This window comes from Catharus ustulatus, chromosome 2 (genome assembly GCF_009819885.2).
Source record: "Catharus ustulatus isolate bCatUst1 chromosome 2, bCatUst1.pri.v2, whole genome shotgun sequence".
In the NCBI taxonomy this organism is placed as follows: domain Eukaryota; kingdom Metazoa; phylum Chordata; class Aves; order Passeriformes; family Turdidae; genus Catharus; species Catharus ustulatus.
The window spans coordinates 66,055,252-66,076,231 of record NC_046222.1 but is presented as its reverse complement, the minus strand read 5'-3'; the positions used below and the strand labels follow the sequence as shown (position 1 = coordinate 66,076,231).

General features: G+C 39.7%; 1 protein-coding gene across 3 annotated transcripts; it reads left to right on the top strand.

The window, feature by feature from the left end:
- Positions 1-4,532: 4,532 nt before the first annotated feature.
- PCDH20 (protocadherin 20) lies at positions 4,533-9,687 on the top strand. Of its 3 annotated transcripts, none has more exons than XM_033053018.1 (2): positions 4,533-4,595; positions 5,611-9,687. In XM_033053018.1, exons 1-2 carry the CDS (start codon positions 4,545-4,547, stop codon positions 8,305-8,307), a joined length of 2,748 nt encoding a protein of 915 aa, XP_032908909.1. In that variant the 5' UTR covers positions 4,533-4,544; the 3' UTR covers positions 8,308-9,687. The 3 variants fall into 3 exon arrangements, with proteins under 3 accessions (XP_032908909.1, XP_032908910.1, XP_032908908.1); XM_033053019.1 differs by lacking the exon at positions 4,533-4,595 and adding an exon at positions 4,867-4,901; XM_033053017.1 differs by lacking the exon at positions 4,533-4,595 and adding an exon at positions 5,225-5,287.
- The last annotated feature ends 11,293 nt before the right edge of the window (positions 9,688-20,980 follow it).

The following is a 20,980-nucleotide window of genomic DNA, read 5'->3' as shown; positions in this document are numbered from 1 at the left end:
GAAGTTGGTCAAATGTGTCAAATACTTGGTTTAGAGACTGCAGGAGGACTTTTTTCCCAAGTCTCTTTTCTCTGCCAGTGTTTATCAGCTCTGATTTGTGATACTTCAACACAGCAGTCCCCAAAAGGCACTAAGCTAACCAGACAGGAAAATCTCATCCACCTTTGTCAGCCTTCCTATCCAACACTGCTTCGCCTCATGGGGTATTCCTTCAAAAGTTTAGAAACTGCTTTCACATAGTAGCTGCTTTCTTGTAAGGTTGTCATGACTGCAGCAGAGTTTTGTTCATGAAAAGCTGCTGAGCAGAACCTTGCAGGTTTACCTTGCAAGAGCCAGCCCTTTGAAAGGGGAACGGGAGATTTGAGTGATATAAAAGAGCCATCCACTTTCCAGCTCAACTGTTGCTTTACTCAAGCTGGACCCAGAGTTTCTGCTGTCTTAGAGCGGCACAAGGGAAAGCAGTGCCAAGGCCCCTCTCCTGCTCTCTGCTGAGAACAGAATGATCATGCTAGGTCTGATCTACAGTGACACAGAATGCTTACAGCTTTCAGTAAAGCTCGAGTACCAGATGCTCAGTACTTCTGCAAGAAAGGTCACTATCTAATATTCATAGAGTCTTTCACATTGTAATCCACCATCCTGCATGGGAAGTTCAGCATGTTAGGCATTTTCCTTACTTAGCAACAAAATAATTTAAAGTGCATATTGCTAAAAGTTGAGTATCTCTTTTTTTGCCCTCTATCTCCCTCAGTCTGAAATCTTCAGTGAAGTGGCAATCTGCTAGTCATTTGCCTTTCTTAGTTTTCCTGTGACTAGAAATCAGTACTCACACCAGGGCTTTCACTGCACATTGTGACTGTTTCCCCACTGAAAAGCACCTGTCTCAAAGTATCACACTGACTGGAGTCCTACAAAGTTTGTCATCTGAATCAGCTGAATTTCACTGATGAGGAAATCTCATGCCACATTCTACCTCCGTACAACCACAGGTTACAGCAGAGAGCTTTTTGCTAGATTGAGGGGAAAGGTGTACCTGCATCCCTATCTCTTGTAAAAGTTGGCCACAGTTCCCTGTCATGCTGAAAGAAACAATTTTCTCTTTCAGAAGTGATGGTCCTGAATTAATCACCTGGGAGGGCTCCCATCTGCCACTGAAACTCTGCCCACAAAACCAAGGCATTTCAATTGAGTATCAATACCCATGTACTTTATTCAGGATAAAGTAAAATAAATACTCTATTTTACCAATGTACTTTTTCTGATCTATTTATCAAAAGTATGACACTTCTTGGAGGGTTTGTCACTAGATCTCGGACTGGTGGTTTGTGACATACTTGAGGCAATCAGGAATCCCACAGAAATGCTCTTACTTGCTCCTTTTTAATCACTAATTGCAACACAAATCTTAAACGCAGTGATAATCAACATTATGTAGTAAAATGCAAGTTTAAGAGATATGTTTGACTATATGTGGTTGAATGGAATTAGGCTCATAAATTGCTAACAACTTTGTCCCAGAAAATGCAACTCAGTATAGAAATATAATTAGATCAGTTCAATCTTTTCCTGCAATTTTGGAAGGGGTTCTTCCCTTGGAAGGAGCCAATTTAGTATCTTTTCTATACTGTTGCTTCTTTCACACCCTTCATTCCATATCCCACACAGAGCAGGAGTACTTCTCCTTAAACAAGCTGGAGTACTTCTTAACCAGGAGATTTATTAGACACATTAGTCTTTAAGCAGCCTTTAAGACTTACAAGATGTTTCTGATATCTAACAAAATAAAATATTACAGAGTTACCAGATGCTCCAGAAAACTTTTAATTCTGCTGTTACACCTGTGCATTAATAAAACAAAAGTCATCAAGTATGTGAAAACCTGAATACTATAACAGTAAAGTCATCATTTACCCTATCAGAGGCCCAAGGGAAATGCAGTGGCTGTAATGGTATGAAAAATGGTGTAGGAATAGGTCAGTAATTCCAAAAGCATAAGGGGAAGAAATAACACAAGAGGAAACTGCAACATCAAAGAAACAAACAAACAAAAAAATAAACAACTTATAGGCAGAATTTTTTAGCAACTTTAGATTCATTCATGGGAAGACTACCAAGTCACTAAAGCTAAAATTATAATGTCTATGAAATTCAACCTCCACATAAATCAGTGTCAAAGTCTGACTGAAATCCAAATGAGTCAATATTTCTGTTGAAATGAATAATATTAGAGCAGATGTGAGTCAACTAAAAGCATCTGTCATGCATGTCCAGTCAAACTAACTTAAACAGGATTGAGTTTATGGGCACCTTTAACACCAAGGAATGCTCAGAACAGTGCACATGGATGAGAATTTAGTAAAGGACTTGGGTAGTTTAATTTCTTACTTAAATTACACATGTTCACTCTGAACAGTATACACTGCATTGTCTGTTCTATTTGTGCTAGAAATGAATGGCAAAGATATAAACAATTTATAAGGGCGGTACATACTGAGTGGTTTCAAAACCCCAGAGATTAATGAATAATAAATAAAGCCAGGCCTTTTGTTAGTACCATAATGCTTCACTGTTTAGGTCACATATGATTATTGTGCTAATGTCATTTTTGGGATGAAATGGTTATTAAAATCACAGTATACTTCCAAGAGTTTCACTGAATAAAGCAGAGCCTGATTGCACTGCCATTTACTTTAGCAAGAATGGGGTAAAGCTCTAATTCAGACAGAGTATTACACTATTTATATTTTAAGGATGGAGAATATGGGACAAAGGAATTAATATAATTTGTTTACATTCCCAGAGAAAGTCAGTCTTGGAAGATTTTGTTTCTATTCTATTCTATTCTGTTCTGTTCAGTTTGTGCCACTGCCCTCATCCTCACAACACCCAAGAACATCCCAAGAGTTGCCAGACAATATGTTTTGTATGTTTCACATATTATTTGATTTTGAAAGATGCAATTTTACAAAAGACTCAGGCATTAAGTTGGTTTTGGATTGGGATTCGAATTACAGGGGGTTTTTCTTCTTTGCTCTAGATTGGATTTGGTGTTTGTCTCATGGAATTGTAAAAAGAAAAGGGAAGAGTAATTTTTGTTTTAACTGAAGGAAAATTTTGTGCTGTGCTCTATGTTTTTAGTGCCTAGCTGAGAACAAATGCCTGCACAGAGCGTGAAGACACTTAAGGTGGTCTTCAGGCCCTGTGATTTAGTGAGTTTCAACTCCCACACAAACTTTGTCTCTGTGAAAGGCAGCTCCCTTCTGCTTGAGAGTCCCAGTACTTGAGCTTTCAGCAGTAGCCTGGATCCAGACCACTGACCACTTTCAGGTTAAAGATGGACATCGAAAATTCTGTTTGGGATGTTGCAGACAGACAGTGTAAGTAATGCTGGGTAGGTTAACAATCCTTTTGATAGTCCAACATGTTAAATAAATCTGTAATTGCGCTATCTAAAGTTTCTTGAGTTCTGATAATTTCACATCTACTTCTATTGCAGGCTTATAGTCTAGCCAATAATGACTGGAGACTATAAAAGGAAAACACATAATTTTCTGCACAGAGGACCTTTGAGTTCTTAGCCAGCAGCAAATTGTAGTTGCTGGTCTAATTCAGCAGGACACTCCACCAATCAAATGCTTGCAATCCCTTCAAAACCATGACTTCCATTTCATGCAGGCACAGGCTGCTCAACTCACCAAGGCTCCGCAATGCCAATGCAGTTGTTAATTCTCGATCTGCCTGCTGACACTCAGGCCACGACACAGAATCTCAGAATGGTTTGGGTGGGAAGTAAATTTAAAGATCATCTTAATTCCAACCCCCTTGGTCAAGAGCAGGGATTCCACCCACTAGATCAGGTTGCTCAGGGCCCTATCCAATCTGGCCTTGAACAATTCCAGGGATGGGGCATTCACAGTTTCTCTGGGCAACTTATTCCAGTGCCTCAACACCTTCGGAGTAAAGAATTTCTTAGTTAACGCCTAATTTAAACCTGTCCTCTTAGTTTTAAACTGCATCCCCTGTCCGATGGCTATCGGTCCCTGTAAAAAGTCGCTCTCCGTCTTCCTACAGACGAATAACAAACCGACTTTATTTTATTTTTTTAATATCTTTTCCAGTCTTAGTTTCCAGACGGGACTACCTTCTTTCAGCGCTGCCCGAGAGAGGGCACATACACTCCCAACAACCCCGTTCTCCGCTGTGGCCGCGCCGATGGGCTCGGCACAGCACCCGCCGCGCTCCCTGCCCGCCGCGCTCCCTGCCCGCTCCGCTCCGTTCCCTGCCCGCTGCCCGCGGCGCTGCCGCAGCCTCCACGGACGCGCCCCCGCCCCCCTCCCAGCCGAGCCCGTGACTGTTCCCCCACTCCGGCCCTTCCCGCGGCGGAGGGGGAGTGTCCTGGGCGGCGCGCACATCGCAGCCCAGCCCAGCGCGGCGGCGGCGGCAGCGGCGGGGGAATGGGCAGCCGCGGGGAGGAGAAGCGCCGGGCGGGCGGCGGAGCGGGCGGGCTGCCGGGGCGCAGCCGGCGGCGGCAGCGGTGGCCGGGCATGGGGCCCGCGGGCGGTCGCGGCAGCTCCGGCGCCCGCGGCAGCCTGCAGGTGAGGGCCGGGCGGAGGGAGGGGGAGACGCGCCGCGTCCGGCCCCCGAGCCCGACTTCGCACGCAGCGGCGAAATTGGCAACAAATTGGTAGAAAAAGCGCCGAAAAAGCAACCAAGCGAACCAGACCGTGTATGCGTGGATATGTTTGTCGGGTCTTTTTCTCTCCAAAGATCGGGGCAGCCGCGAAAAGTTTATATTTGTTGCTGCTGCCGGCGCGCGTTGTGGCAGAGAGCCGCGGAAAAGCGAATGGGTGATTAAAGAGAGGGGACGTAGGAAAAATTTCTCCGTGGAGACGATGCCTGAAGTTAGTTTCGGGGAGCTCCTTTCCATCTGTGCGTAGTGAGCGACTTGCTCCGCACAGCCCGTCCGCTCCGCGGCTCCTCTGCGCAGCTCGCCTTGTCCGCGGCAGCGGGAGGACCCTGCGGGGCTGCCGGGCACCCGTGACGGCCGGGCTGGAGCCGCCGACTCCGCTCCCACGGCAGGCAGGGACTGCCCGGAGCGCGGCACCTCCGCGGGACCCGTGAACATGCGGGAAAAACACCTTTCGGGACGGGGCTGGGGCTCAGGGCAGCGAGGGACGCGTTTCGCATTGCTGCTGTGGAAGGGGAGGGGGGGAGCAAATGTTTGGGGATGTGCAGGGGGATGCCCCAGTTTGGGATGCGCTTCTGGTTGGGAGGAAAGGTGCCGCTGGTGAGACGGGGGCGAGCTTGGGGCGGGGGCAAGAGGGAAAATGGCACGTCGGGGCGCAAGTGCTGCTGGGGGGCGGGGGGAGGCAGGGTGCTCCCAGGCCATCCTGGCAGTGCGTATTTGCTGTGGAGGATGCAGCTGGTGTTGCCTGGAGGGTACAGATGGTGATGCCCTGGAAGTAGCTGCTGTACTGGGAGGATGGAGGGGAGAGGAAGGATGGCTTCATGTTGCAGATGCAACACTCGCTGTTCGAAGTGGCAGTGGGGGAGGCAGTGAGTAGGGGGAAGTGCCAGCCCTTCCTCACACCCCTGTGCTTCTCTTCTCAGCACTTGCTCCTCTTCCTGCTCTTCGTTGGGCCTTTCAACTGCTTTGCCAGTTACAGCCGTGCCACTGAGCTCTTTTACAGTCTCAACGAAGGGCTGCCTGCTGGGGTGCTCATCGGCAGCCTGGCCCGTGATCTGCGGCTCCCAACTGCTGGTGGCCAGCACCCTGCGTCTCTGCAGCCCCCACTCTCCTTCACCCTGGCCTCCCATGGCTTGGGGGGACAGTATGTGCAACTGGACAACCGCTCCGGAGAGCTGCACACCTCAGCTGTGGAGATAGACCGAGAAGCACTATGTGTAGAAAGCAGTGGGGCCACCATCTTCGGGGGATCAGCTGCTGTCTCCTCTTCCTCCTCCTCACCAGAGTCATGCCTGCTGCTGCTGGATGTGCTGGTACTGCCACAGGAGTACTTCCGCCTGGTGAAGGTAAAAATTGCTATCCGTGATGTCAACGACAACGCGCCCCGCTTCCCTGTGCCCCACATCCGTCTCTCGGTGCCTGAGAATGCACCTGTGAACACGCGCCTGGCGATCGAGCACCCTGCCCTTGACCCTGACATGGGCACCAATGGTGTCCAGACCTACCGCCTGCGAGATAACTACGGTGTCTTCACCCTGGATGTGGAGGAGAATGAGAACGGGGAGAGGACTCCCTACCTGATCGTTATGGGGGCACTGGACAGGGAGACACAGGATGAGTATGTCACAGTCATCATCGCTGAGGATGGGGGGACTCCTCCGCTGGTGGGCAGTGCCACCCTCACTATTGACATCAGCGACATCAATGACAACTGCCCCCAGTTCAACGACTCGCAGCTCAATGTCACTCTTTATGGGAATTCCAGCCTAGGGACACATGTGGCTACTGTCCACGCAGTGGACATGGACCTTGGATCCAATGCCCACATTACCTACTCATACAGCCAGAAGGTCCCCCAACCATCTAGAGACTTGTTCCATCTGAATGAAAGCACAGGAATCATCACACTCTCCACTAAAGTTGATGGGGACACTCCAAAGCTACACAGGCTGATCATTCTGGGCAACGGTCCTGGCTGTATTCCTGCTGTCATCACGGTGCTGGTGACCATCATCAAAGTCATGATGAGGCCACCTGAAGTTGTTCCTCGTTTCATAGCTAATGAAGTGGAAGGAGTGGTCTACCTAAAGGAACTTGAGCCTATCAACACGCCTATAGCATTTTTTACCATCAAAGACCCCGATGAAAAGTACAAAGTCAGTTGCTATTTGGATGGTGATGGGCCTTTTGGACTTTCACCGTACAAGCCATACAACAATGAATACCTGTTGGAGACCACAAATCCTTTGGACTTTGAGACACAGCAGCTGTATGAAATCTCTATAGTTGCATGGAACTCGGAAGGATTTCATGTCAAGAAAGTTGTCAAGATACAGATTCTGGATGACAATGACAATTCACCAGTTTTCTCTGAAGAACTGATAGAATTGTCCATTGAGGAGAACAATGTTCCCAATGCTTTTTTGACCAAACTGCATGCTACTGATGCTGACAGCGGAGAAAGAGGGCAAGTGTCCTATTTCTTAGGTCCTGATGCCCCTTCCTATTTTGCTTTAGATAAAACCACAGGAGTTCTTACAGTTTCCACCCAACTGGATAGAGAAGAAAAAGAGAAATACAGATACACTGTCAAAGCAGTAGATTCTGGATTCCCGCCAAGAGAATCAATAGCAACTGTCACCATCACTGTATTGGATAAAAATGATAACAGTCCAAGATTTATCAATAAGGATTTCAGCTTTTTTGTGCCAGAAAACTTTCCAGGTTTTGGTGAAATTGGAGTTATAAGTGTCACAGATGCCGATGCAGGGCAAAATGGATGGGTTGCCCTTTCAGTTCTGAACGGAAGTGATATTTTTGTTATAGATACTGGAAAAGGAGTTTTGAGAGCTAAAATCTCCCTGGACAGGGAGCAGCAAAGCTCCTACGTTCTGTGGATTGAAGCAGTTGATGGTGGTGATCCTGCCCTGTCTTCTACAGCAAAAATTACTATCCTTCTTCTGGACATAAATGACAACCCTCCTTTGGTCTTGTTTCCTCAGTCGAATATGTCGTACTTGTTAGTCCTTCCTTCTACCCTTCCTGGCTCTCCCATCACTGAGGTCTATGCTGTCGATAAGGACACCGGCATGAATGCAGTCATAGCTTACAGTATCATAGGAAGAAGAGGTCCTCGACCCGAGTCATTTAGGATTGACCCCAAAACTGGTAATATCACCCTGGAAGAGTCACTGATGCAAAATGACTATGGCCTCTATAGGCTGCTTGTAAAAGTTAGTGATCATGGCTACCCAGAACCTCTCCATTCCACTGTCATGGTGAACCTCTTTGTCAATGATACCGTCAGCAATGAGAGCTACATCGAAAGTTTGTTAAGGAAGGAGCCTGATATCAGTGTAGAAGAAAAGCAGCCACAAATATCCATAGAGCCTACACATAAAAAAATGGAGTCAGCATCCTGCATGCCTACTTTGGTAGCTCTTTCAATAATAAGCTTGGGTTCAATTGCTTTAGTGACAGGGATGGGAATTTACATTTGTCTAAGAAAAGGGAAAAAGCATCACAGAGCAGATGAAAACTTGGAAGTACAAATCCCATTAAATGGAAGAATTAATCTGCACATGTTGGAGAAGAAACCAGTGGAGATTTCTAACATTTGATGTTTCTTTGTGCATAAGTCCAACATCTGAAAAACCCTGGATGACACTAAAACACCTAGCTATAGGTTGTATTGACAGAGGTTGCAATGAAGGACTGCTAATTTATAACTTAATATTATAATTGTAAATAGCTGTTTACAGTTTTTTAAATTCAATTTCAGTGTACAGCTTTTTTATGAAATGTTAGTAACTAACAGCTAGCACCCTGACTATAAAAACATGGGCATAATTTCCAGCTTTCATAAATCAATAAGATCAGTGAACTTAAAAAGGGTGAAGGTAAGATGATTCATTTAAACTCAAGTTTTAAAAGTCTTTTTAACCACAAGAGGGCATCAGATGCTCCTGAGCAGGGAACTGTTCAAGGTACTATCCATGAGATAAACAGAATATATTTTAAATATATTGATTTTAATATAAAATACCTATAATACCTATTGGCATACAGACATTTAACCACTACATAAAAAAATGTCTGTCCCGATGTATGTATAATAAAAAGAATAAATATGTTAAAATGCACTAGTAATGAAAACCGGAATGTTTATTACCTCACAAGTAAAGCTTATACAGTAGGATAGAAGAGGCATTAACAAGAAGTGCAATTCCTGTTGAGCAAGAATGCAAGAAATAGTAATGAGAATCTGAACTGCTGTGACATATCATTCATTTTTCTCCAGATTCCACTCTCATTATCATTTGCTGGTCATTTTTATGGAAAAATTATATTTAATATTTCCTAAAGCAAATAATGACAGAGCCCCGTTCTCATCCTCATAAACATGCCAGATGCAAGGAAGCAAGGGAATGGCAGAATCCTTAGTTGTCCCAAAAAGTTTTTTTGTACTTTGAGCAATCTGTCAGTAGTACTCCATCAGTTTGGTTGTGCAGTAGATTTTTGTTATGTGTTACTTCTGAGTCTGATCTGCCAGATGAAAACAAAAATCACTTCACATTCTAAGGAATTGTAAGACTTTTTTTATTCTGACTGTTGCTCCTTTCTGGATAGGTATTTCGTGTGAAAGATCTTGTTTCTGACTTTTGGCGACCATTCCTGGCTCCTTTTCATTGGCTTTGATTTTGGATTAGATCCAAAATCTAACTTGTAAGACTGGTGGCATATTTTCTTGATAATTTATTCTTTGCTGTATCTTCTGCAACAAAGCAACAATTTTATCAGTGATGTATTACTTTCAATTCATTTTAAGAGCTGAGAACTATCTTTTGTATGATGATTGCATCAAATTTCTCTGTGTGAACAAGATAAATTAGTGTTATGCTTAAAAATTATTATTTTGATTTCTCGCATCATATGTCTGTAATGTACCAAAAGTGTTTATATGTCTGCAAATTAAAGCTATATATTTTCATAATAACTTATTCTCTCTCTCCTAGAATTTTAATTATAAAGCTGAATATTATTTCAGTTATAAGAAATGCATTTTTCACAATTTCTTGTGTACTGGCTATTTTGTCTGACATGTCCTAATACTTTCACAAATTAGTACATTTCAAAATCATTAATGAGGGTTTATGCTGTTCTTCTTGAAGTTACCAGCAAGGACAACTGTATGTCCCTGATGTAAGTAGTGAGGCAGCTCATACCTTTTTTGAAAGTAGGGAATGCAATTTGAGGCAATTTTTGATTTTTCTCTCTGTGACTGGTACATTACCTTGAACCTACCGAAATGTTAGGGCTTCTAATAGATACTGGTACTTAGTCAAAGTAATAGTATTAGCATAATACCCATAATTTTGCCATCCTGGCAATAGATATCCTGGAAAAAAATTTTTTTCAAGGTTAGAATATTTTCTGTTTGGGCATGATTTGATAACTGTGTCATGAAATTTAATTCAGGCTGTCAGAGCTTTTGGTCAATCACCTCTTTTCCTTTATTTTCATCTTATCAAAATATAAAAATGGTATGCATCTTTGAAATGCATTTGCCACAAAAAGACATTGTTTCTTATCTCTGAAGAAAAATTATGAAATTATGTCTTCAGAAACAGCTTCAGCATTACTGATGCTGTGTATTGCTGTGGGAATGAAGCTAGATCGTCTGCATTTTTCTCTTCAGTAAGGGAGCAAGGTAACTGAAAGACAGGATTCTTTTCATTGCTTGTCTCTTATTTCAATTAGCAGTCCAATATATTCTTGGGCAGTTTAGACAGGAGCAAGCCCAAAACTTAAGAAATACAATAAAAAAATAATCCTGATCCTTCAGTGTGTGTTCATGTAACACTGGGCAGATGCTTTTATTCAGGTTTCACAGTCTTGACCCTGTTTGATTAAGCTTTGGTTGAACATGCTGTTCTTGTTGCCTTTTTTTTTGTTTGTTTATTTAGATCAAGCATGTTCCTAATGTGCAATAAAATGTAATGTTACGAGCCTGTTAAAACCAAAGTACTGCTCGTGAAGCATTTTACTCACGATTTTCTACACATTTAAAGAAAATGGGTTTAAAATCACACCTTCAACCATATCAGCACTTACTTGTGCAAAGGAATTTATACTCAGAAATACCTCATAGAGTACATTTTTTGCTTTCTGTGAATAGTTTTTCGGTGGGTAATGTCACTGAAAGTGGAAAAATATGCAGTGAGCTGGGTTTGTTATTCCATATTTTGTGTTACTTAAAAAACATACAGCTATTAGCACCAAGCATAATATTTAAACTTGTAGTTAAACCTGCAACCTGTTAGTTGAACCTAACAATGATTAAAAGCCAACAAAACAGGAGTCTTACATTTCTAGAACCTGGGAATTTCTTCCTAAAAAATGCTCTTTCTCAGATGTAAAATTCTTGATGCTGGGTATATAGCAAACATTTTTGTGATGTTTCTGTTTCCAAAGTATCTCTTACTGAAATTCCTTTCACATGAAAACACATTTTTAATGAGTATAACTGAAGTAAATTAGACTCAGATATAAAAGGCCTATTTTATTACCACCTTGTGCAGTGCACTTGCCAAAATATATGCAAATCTTGTTGACACTGCTAGTTGAGCTGGCACAAAAATAAATGTCTCATTCATTTACAGTATCCACTGATCAATCTTCGAGTGGGTGGCCTTTGTTAATTTTTATAAAAAATGAGATTGTCCTAAGTTTTGCGTTGCCAAAATCTCCTGAACTTGCTATGCAAACACTTTTTCATTAGAATTACCAAATTAAAAAATGAAAGACAAGAAGTAGGCAGTGAGCCCAGTGGCAGCAGATAGAGAAAATCAGTCTTCTCTTTCTCCTTCCTTTTATTCTTTTTAAAAGAACTCTTTGAAGTTACTGTTTTGATGCAAAACTAACCTGATACCTGGCTGAATATCAGTAAAGGATGAGATGTAAAAGTGTGGAAAGGGAATTAGAGATATTTACTTTTTCTTGTGTCAAAACTGAGAATGTAATTAATCTTATGGTCATTTATTTCCATTTTTCAGTATTAGGGTTCCAACATGCAACTGTGCCACAGTCCACTGAGAAGAATGTAAAAAAGCTGCCACTGTCTTAGCAGGACATCCAAGGAGAGGTAGAGTATTAGCAAAACTTGACCTTCCTGACAACAGTGACAAACCTCTGATTATCGGGTGGGGTTTCATTGCAGATTTTCTACCACTAACAGCTGCTTTGGGAAGATTGCAATAAAATCCTCAAACACATGAATATGATGGATAGTCCATGACTAATATTTCACCTCCTGGTTCAAAGCAATTTATTTTCTGTGAGCAGTGGCCTGCATCACAAAAAACCCTTACAGTTTGGCATAAGTGGAGATACAAAGCACGTCTGTTAAAAAGAAATCATCAGTTTAATATGCAGAGTGTTTCTTTTCATGATTCGTGTGCATTATCAGAGCCATGCTGAAAGCTGCCGCCTTCCCTATATTATGCTTCTCAGCATCTTGTCGCAGACATTCATTTCTTTATACATTTCTCTCACCTGTGTAACTTAGGGAGAAAAACAATGCAAAAACAATTAATTATTAAATATTAGCCAACTGAAACTAACAAGTGTGGTCTTTGGTTTAGACCGTTCTTCTTCAGAGAGGGAGTATGAGGAGCTAAGCAAAATAATTTGAGTTTAAAGGAGATGTCTAGTGAAACTTTAAGCAGAAATCAACACATTTGGCGCCCTCATTTCCTATAGAGTAGATTCATAGTTATTTTATATGAGTAGTAGTTGCTCAGTGAAATAAAAACTGCACAAATTTTATGTTTTATTTAAATAGTGTGGGAAGTATTTTGAGGAAACTATTTGGAAGTTATTTGCAACATGTCATAATTTAAAGTTTTTTGAGTTAAAACATGCAAAAGTACTTGTGCAGGCAACATCGCTATTTCCTTTTCACTCACTGTAACAGACTGAACCAGCGGATGCGATAAAACTGTCATCTGCATTCTGAGATGATGGGATTCAAGGATTTCAGCTCACAAACAAATTTGAAGTTATACAGCTCTGTTTTTCTCATTATGGATGAGAAAAATACTTTTATTCTTATACCACAGATTGGTGTAACTTGCATAATCTTTCTGATATGTTCAATCTGAATGTTTCAGTGATTTCTGCTATATTTGCATTTAAGTTTCATTACAGAGTGAATTTTAAGTTCAGATTTCAACTCTTAATTTTTTCTGATGAGAGTACTTTGAGCAGGTGCTAAGAAAGTATTGTTCTGATTGAAGGAATGTTGAATCATTTAAAATGCATTCAGTCATATGTTCCACTGCTTGTAAAAACAAATATAGGCTTATATGTTGAAGTTGGAGGTTTTCATATTCCTAGCTAACACTATTGGTAAGTAGCAAACACTTAATTGAAATACATTGTAAGGAATTATGTCAACTGTCCAAATCAAGAGGACTTGCATTTTAAGCATTAAGGTTGGATGTTTGTCTACTCCCAGCAGCCCTGGAAGTATTGATTTAATGTAGTGTACTAACTATTTTGTCCTATTTTTCATCTTTAAAGTTTTGGTTGAGTATTCCTCCTCAGAGCATGCCAGTGAGATGAGAACTCATCTCTTTGTGCATAACAGGAATGACAGCTTGATTTCTCTATCTATCTCTATCATCTAATGCTGCCTGAGATGCCTTAAAGTATCCCCTCTGGCCTCAAGCTGCTTCTTGGGAGCAGTGCAGGCTTTCTCTCAATGAGCTATCATATATGCCAACTCAGTGCAGATGCTTTGACTGTTTCAGAAGGTTCTCAGTAAATGCAAATGTGTGTTGAATTGAGTCTTTGATGTGATTCCTCTCCATATTTACACATCTGTGTTGGCATGTCTACAGACAGGTATTGACACTGAGCTCAGAGTCTGAGCTTTCACTATAATCTGTGAGTTTCATCAGCACAGGCAATAGAGCTAGAGTGCTTCAGTTTGCACGAAAGTGGGAATTCAGGCAAGGTTTAGCTGCTCTGAAAATCAGTATCAAGAACTATCTAGATTGCCCTTCAACATCTCAAGATTCTGCACAGTGTTGTCAGGAAGTTTTGTGCCTTTCTAGAGTAGCAGCTAGGTGCCAGGAGAGCAAAGCAGTTAAGATGATGTGAGAAAATCGTGGATAGGCATGCATATCCCACATATGGTGGAGACGCCGAGAGTGTATTAACCTTTCAAGTCCACTGAGCAGAGCTTGACAGACTGTAACCAGAACATAAAACATAGATCACAGGCATCTGATTCTTAGTATCAGAGTAAAAATAAAAGACCTGCAGGCCTAAAATGTAACCACTATCAAAACCAAATGATAAGGTCTGGAAACTAAATTCATTCCATGTAGTATTGCATGCAAGTCACACAGTAAAAGAAGGTGTACCTTTGAGTTATATGTTGGCAGAGCACTCTGCGGAGGAGGTAAAAAAATTTGTTATATTTTAAGTATTTTCAGTTGTGTATTTGGAGCTGATGTTAAAGACATCTCTTGGTAAGGATATTCTTTTGGAAACTGGGGTATTGTTTTTAATACAAAGACTCAAATGTCAAAATCCTCCAAGGCTGAAGAGACACAGTCGTGCTTGTCTACTAGAGGAGCATTCCATGGAAATGGAGATATTTGGCCTTGAAACACTTTCAAAACTTTTCTTTAAACAATCAGTGACAGTTGAGGGGTGAGAAAACCAGGGAAAACAGTTCTGTGCTTTTTCCTCCTTGATGAGCAGATTCTGGTATTCTCACACACACACACACAAAAAATTGAAACAGTTACCTTAGATATTTTTCAGACATAATAGTCTCCTCAAAATTCAGAATTATTTCAAACCTATTAATTTTATTTGTGCTGTAATCTTATTAAAATTATAACCTCAAGGCATTTATGGGATAAAGGTTGGTCCTCCACTGTCTAAGGCTCTATTTTCTGAGGAATGTATTTATATAGGGTCTGGCTGACAGGCTGCAGAGGAGAACTGCTTCTCAGGATGTGTTCAGGACAGATGGAAATAGAAAAGAACAGTAGACAGCAAGAATAAAGAAATGCAGTCAAAATTAAAAGGTCCTTTTCTAAGATTGCACGTGGGAAACAAAAATAAGTGGTCAGAAACAATAAAAATAATTTTTATGGATCTACTGGATTTACTGTGTATCATCAACATTGTTAAACATCCCCTTTCAGCAATCACTCATCCTTTTTCTTAGCCTCTAAAGATGAGACCTTGTTGCAGAGCTTTAGGACCTCCTGACAAAATCTACTAACACAAAATACATCGAGAACTGATTCATATTGTCAGCAGGTCACAATTGTATAGAGAAATCAAGGCTTTGAGTAGAATATTTTTTTAGTGTCTGTTTTATTATGATAACAGCATTCTCTTTTCATGGTGCTTTTCTGCAGTGTTATTATATTGGATGCATTCATTTTTGCTAACTCAGGACTAAACCATATTATTGCAAACACTTGCGTCTTCTCAGCCAATAGAGAAGCTGATACCATGACTTAATTTTTCCTGTGAATCCTGTTAATGAGAACTTTTTTTGCAACAATACACAAATAGCAGATGTGCTTCTGTCCTCGTTTTCCTAAAATGCATAGTGATAGGGTAACCTTCACCTTTATGAATAGAATAAACATTCCATTACAGTAGAACAAGAGGGTTCTGATATAATGCTGTGTTAATATGGTGTACATCCTGGAGATGTTTTCTCAAATGGTTCCCTTGTATATCTCTGTAGAAGTTCTAGAAGTCATCTACTCATTCTGAAAGTGTCTTTTCTCATTATAAGTCATAAGAGAAAAGGAAAGACCACACAGTTGTACTGATGATCTTTTTTATTTATTTCTGTTTACCTAGGTAAGTTCAGATGAGTTGAAAACACAAGGATGCTTGTCTTTAACTGTCTTTTCTTTGAATTTGAATTTTGAAACATTGTATATAAAGTTAGGCACCTGAAAATATCTGAAAAAGCAGTAAAGGAGGGAAGCATGCAGGGAGAAGAAATGTTTTGGAATAACATTAAATCTTGGAAGTTCAAAATAAGATAACTAATGTATTAAGCTCTTCAAGGATGTTTTTCACTTTGCTGAGACACAATGAAAACAATTCAGTTCCTTCAGTTGTGTGCACATGAGGCACATCTTCAGAGTCTTTGCTGCAGTCCTTTCAAGGGTGAGCAGCCTCATCTCTCACTAAGGCAAATACAGTTTAAAAGTATTCAAGTATTCATATTAAACTATAGTTTGGTATGGAAAAGATCAAACCAACTGATACTGTCCATCCCCATTACAACTATTTTGAAGGCATCAAAAATTAAATATTACAGGGTCAGAATATTTATATTGATTGTAAATTCCATTTTCTTTTGTCTTTGATATTGACTATCAACATCTATCCACTACTAATTTTATTTGACTGAATGTATTCAACAAATAGTTTTATCAGCAGTATTTTTATCACTTACAAAATATTGGGGCAAAATCCACAAGATTTTTTTTTCCCCCTGTTTCAACTTCTGGAATAAAAATTACATTATTAAGGAGCAATACCTTTTTTTGGTTATTATCAGCAATGATACAGAATTGTAAGACCATTACAGAGCAGTCAAAGGTTTTTCTCTTAAGATTTTTTTAGAGCCTGCTAGTATTTTGTCCTTCTGTCATTTAAATAAGCTTTTAGATTTTGGCTTGTAATATAATGAAATTAAAAACTGCTAAAGGCTAGGAATTCAGTATTAACATCCAGAAATGCCAAGTCATGAGTGATTCCCAACACAGATTCATATAACCAAAACTTCATAGATTTGTGTAGGCAATTTGGGAGAACACATATCTCAGATTGCTTCTCTAATCAAGGCAACCCTAGAAGTCCCTTATTGCAATGTGGGTGGCTTATGACATATTTCTTGTCTCATTTCACAGTAGAAAGACATTACAGCAGAGCAAAGGCACCTCGGTTAAATATCTGAAATTAAACAGAGTGTATCTAGATTATGTACTAAAACGAGAGAAACAAGTATATTTCCCCTTCCCAGTTACAGGGAATGGGAAGCACTCCTGAATTGGTGCCACATATAAAATCTCTGTACATGCTGAGACAACTTGCTTTTCCAAGTATGGAAGTTTTTATATTATCATTTGCTTGGTTTTTTTATTTAATCTTTGTAAGTGTGGAAGTACAGTAATTTCACGACTGTAAGGCACACCCTTTCGACTAAAATTTTGATCGAAACCCGGAAGTGCGCCTTATAATCAGGTGTGCAAAGTTATATGGGCAAAGTTCAGAAATTTGCCAACCCAGAAGTGCGAGCCAAGCCGTGCGCCACAAGAGCCGCAAGCTGATCTGCCCGCCAAGCCATGTGCCAACCTGGAAGTGCGAGCTGCCTGCTGAGCCGTTACTAATTTTTTACTTTGTTTTATGCGGATCCTGACTGCAAAAGAAAAGTGTGCCTTATAGTCCGGTGCGCCTTATATATGAACAAAGTTTGGAAATTTGCCGACACCCAGAAGTGCGCCTTATAATCCGGTGCGCCGTATAGTTGTGAAATTACTGTAAGTTTCTTTGAAGTGATAGGGACAGCTGCATTTGATGCAATTGGAAGGTTTTTGCTGTGTAACATTTGAAAAAATGAAAACCCACAAATCATGAAAAGAATGAAATATAGCAGGCATAGAGGCAAGGAGGAGTCTCTTTCCTACTCTGTCTTCTCAAGCCTTCAGGTGCTAGATGGCAGTGTGCTGAGTATGCAGCTCTCCAAAGGAAGTTGTACGTGTGATAAGAAATGCTATGTGGGAATTACAAAACCAGTATGTGCAAATCTGCTCAGGGGGAGTGAGGAAAAAAATCCTTTTAGCCTAAGAAATATGCACAGATTGCTGGTAATATTTTGAGCTGTTGTATGGGTCAAAGAGAGTACAACAGATTATACATCATTGCCTCTTCAGCATCATTTTCTTCATCAAAAAGTAATAGGCAAAAATAGGTGAGCCATTTTACTTTTATAGCAAAGCAGTGTTTAGAAATAATTTACTTGAATTTGGGTTACTTTTGAATTGAGTGTTCTACATAGCAATCTGGATGAAAAAACCCAATTTGGTATGTGATTCCAGTCTTCAAAAGACATGCAATTTTTACAGATTCTTTTCAGATCATGATTAACAATAAGATACTATAAAACTGATTTTTTTTTTCCCACAGTGTTATGGGGATTTCATCACTTTCTTTTAACTTTAATGAACTAAAAAAATTTAAAAATGGGAACAGTAAACAATTTGAAGTCACTGAAATTACACTTTGAAAAACAATGGGAAATATATTAAAAACAATAAAAGTAAGGTCCCTTTCAAGCAGTTCCACTAAAAATGAAATTACTTATTAGAAATTGTAATATGCATTAGGCCATACTTCATTGAAATTTGGATGCATGAGTACTTTACCAATGTTTAAAAGGAGCTGTTAATAATTTTCATTGAACCAGATACACCTCCTTGTGCTCCCCTCCTCCCCACCTCTACCCCCCTAAAAAAAGGGGAAAAGGAAAATATTTAATAGATTACCAAGAAATTACATGTACCTAGCAATGAAACAAGTTACTGTAGTGGCCAAAAAAAATAACAGAGGAAAAAAATTAGAAGAAATTAATGTAGAGAAGGTACCAAATCCTATCAGATGAACAACTGGGGGTGAAATGAAATGCAAAAAGAAAAAAACTTAAGTTTTTAAGAATTCACATGTAAATAAAAGACAAAAAAGTCCAATGATTATACAACCAGATGCAGGTGGATTTGTTCCTTCCTCGTTACATTATAGAACTGATGCTTATGCCTCTGAGTCAATTTCACCTCAGTTCCAAGTGTTCTATATATTAGTTCATCAATATGTTCACCCTGGTTTGATTTCACAGAAAGGTTTTTTTCTTTTATATATAGAGGTGTGATCACTCATGATTTTTTAATGAGATGACTGTGACCTTTTGCCAACAACAAACGTAGGGGAAGACTGAATGATAAATATGTGTCGCAGTGAAACTCCTGGCCTATGCTTAAGAACTGAAGATCCCAGGAAAAGAGGAGGAAACGTGGGAGAGTTAACGCAGGTAGAGGTGAGACATGTTAGTAGAATAGAATGAAGATGCTGCTGTAAGAATTCAATTAATTATTATTAGTTGACAAACTAATAAAATGTCATTAAACTATGAAGAGAAAAGAAACCAACAAAATTATGGCAGAAAATTCCTGGGTCCAACAAGATGCATTTTGCTTTGAGAATACAACTACTAAAGAGTGAGTTTGGACATCCAACTATTAGTTCAAAGTTGGTAACTTCAATTTAACTCAAATATGTAAAACAAATTAGCCTGAAAAATAGTTTTTAAGGCACAGATACAAAAACCTTCTGGAGGACGAACTGGTTCTCCTTTCTACCTAAGAGCACAGATACTCCAGGGTACTCTATTGCTTTTTAATAACATGTCTCAATCTCATCTGCAGTCTTTGAACATAGTTTCTATATCAGGGATTTGAACCACTGCTTTTCCATAAAAGAATACTTTATCTATTGAACTGTATTGAAGTGGAGAGAGAAATCCTCATTCATCTGCTAATGAGTGGGTGAGAAAGAAATCATATTCTTTAATTCAAAAGGATTAGACTTTATTTCTCATTCCAAACAGAATACTGAACAACAGACACCAGAGCTGAACCTTTTTTCTAGATTCATTGGTGGTTAATTTGTTTAAATCACAGAGTAACTAGAATACAGATGTTATACCAGTATTTAGAAAGGTTAGATGTGATGACCCAAATATTTACAAGTAAAATAATACATAAAACTTAAGTAAAATAAATGAAGAGCTGTTTTGCAACTAACATGGTACTGAACTGGGGCCTCTTGTATGGGACATGAAGCTATTAGAGGGAGTCCAGAGAAGAGCTACTATGTTGATCACGGGGCTGGAGCATCTCTTCTATCAAAGCAGGCTGAAAGAGCTGAGGTTGTTCAGCCTAGAGCAGGCTTTGGGGAGACATAAGACCACCTTTCAGTACCTTGATGGGACCTACAAGAGAGTTGAAGAGGGTCTTACAATGAATGAAGTGAAGGGACAAGAAGGAATGGCTTTAACCTGGAAGAGGATAGGATTAGATTGAAATTAGGAAGAAATTCTTTACTATGAAGCTGCCCAACAAAGTTGTGGATTCTCCATCCCCAGAGGTATTCAGGGCCAGGTTGGATGGGGCTTTGAGCAGCATGGTATTGTGGCAGGTGTCCCTACCTATGTCAGAGGTAGTTGGAACTAGATGATCTTTAAGGTCCTTTCCAACCCAAACCATTCTAGGATTCTGTGAATTAAAAAATAAGAATACATAGCAATTAATCAAAACAGAAATGATCCTTTGCAAAGCTCATCTTTTAAGTGTAGTGAACCTGAATTTACTCTGATTAAATCAAAAATTTTGTGAAGTCAAGGTGTAACAGTTGAACTAGTAAAAGATATTTGGCTTTTAAATTAATTACATGCTTCAAAAGTTAGCATTAGCAATTTCTAAAGTTAATGCAGTTACTACCTCTTAATGACAGATATGAAGCAAAAAGTCCTCAGTGGGAAAATGTCTTTTAATGATGACTTTTATGGACAGATTCTGTGGTTATATGTTTTAATTTTATATTCCTTAATAAAACCCAAATGAATAAACAGGTCCACTTGTAGACCAATGTAATGCCATAAAGATATGAAATAGAAAAAGTGAGAAAAAAATCCTAGGTTTTAGGTTTGCTTTTTTTTTATCTGTTGTTATTCTATAGCAGAAAAGTAAAAACAGAAATAGATAAATAATATTATTCTGTACGAGGCGTTAGTCAGAATAGTGCTGAAACATTGTGTCCAAATATTGTAAAAGATAATTTAAAATGGGGGATATATAGATAAGTCACAAATTTATTTTTAAATAGAGAGAAAATAAATTAATTTGAGAGACTGGATACTTAGTCTGTTTTATTTTTCTTAAAGGAAGTAATGAACTGATTGCATTGAAAAGAAGTTCTAAACACAATACACTTTTTATTGTAGAAAAAACAAAGGAGTAAAAGTAGGCATTTGATATCTCTAGATCAAAGCTGAATGACATTCTGAAATGTAACCTGAAACAGTCAGGCACAATTAATTGAGAACAAGAATCTAGTGCATTAATACCTAGTGCATTAAATAGCATGTGTTTGTAACTTCTGATGAACAAGGGGCAGACTAGATGT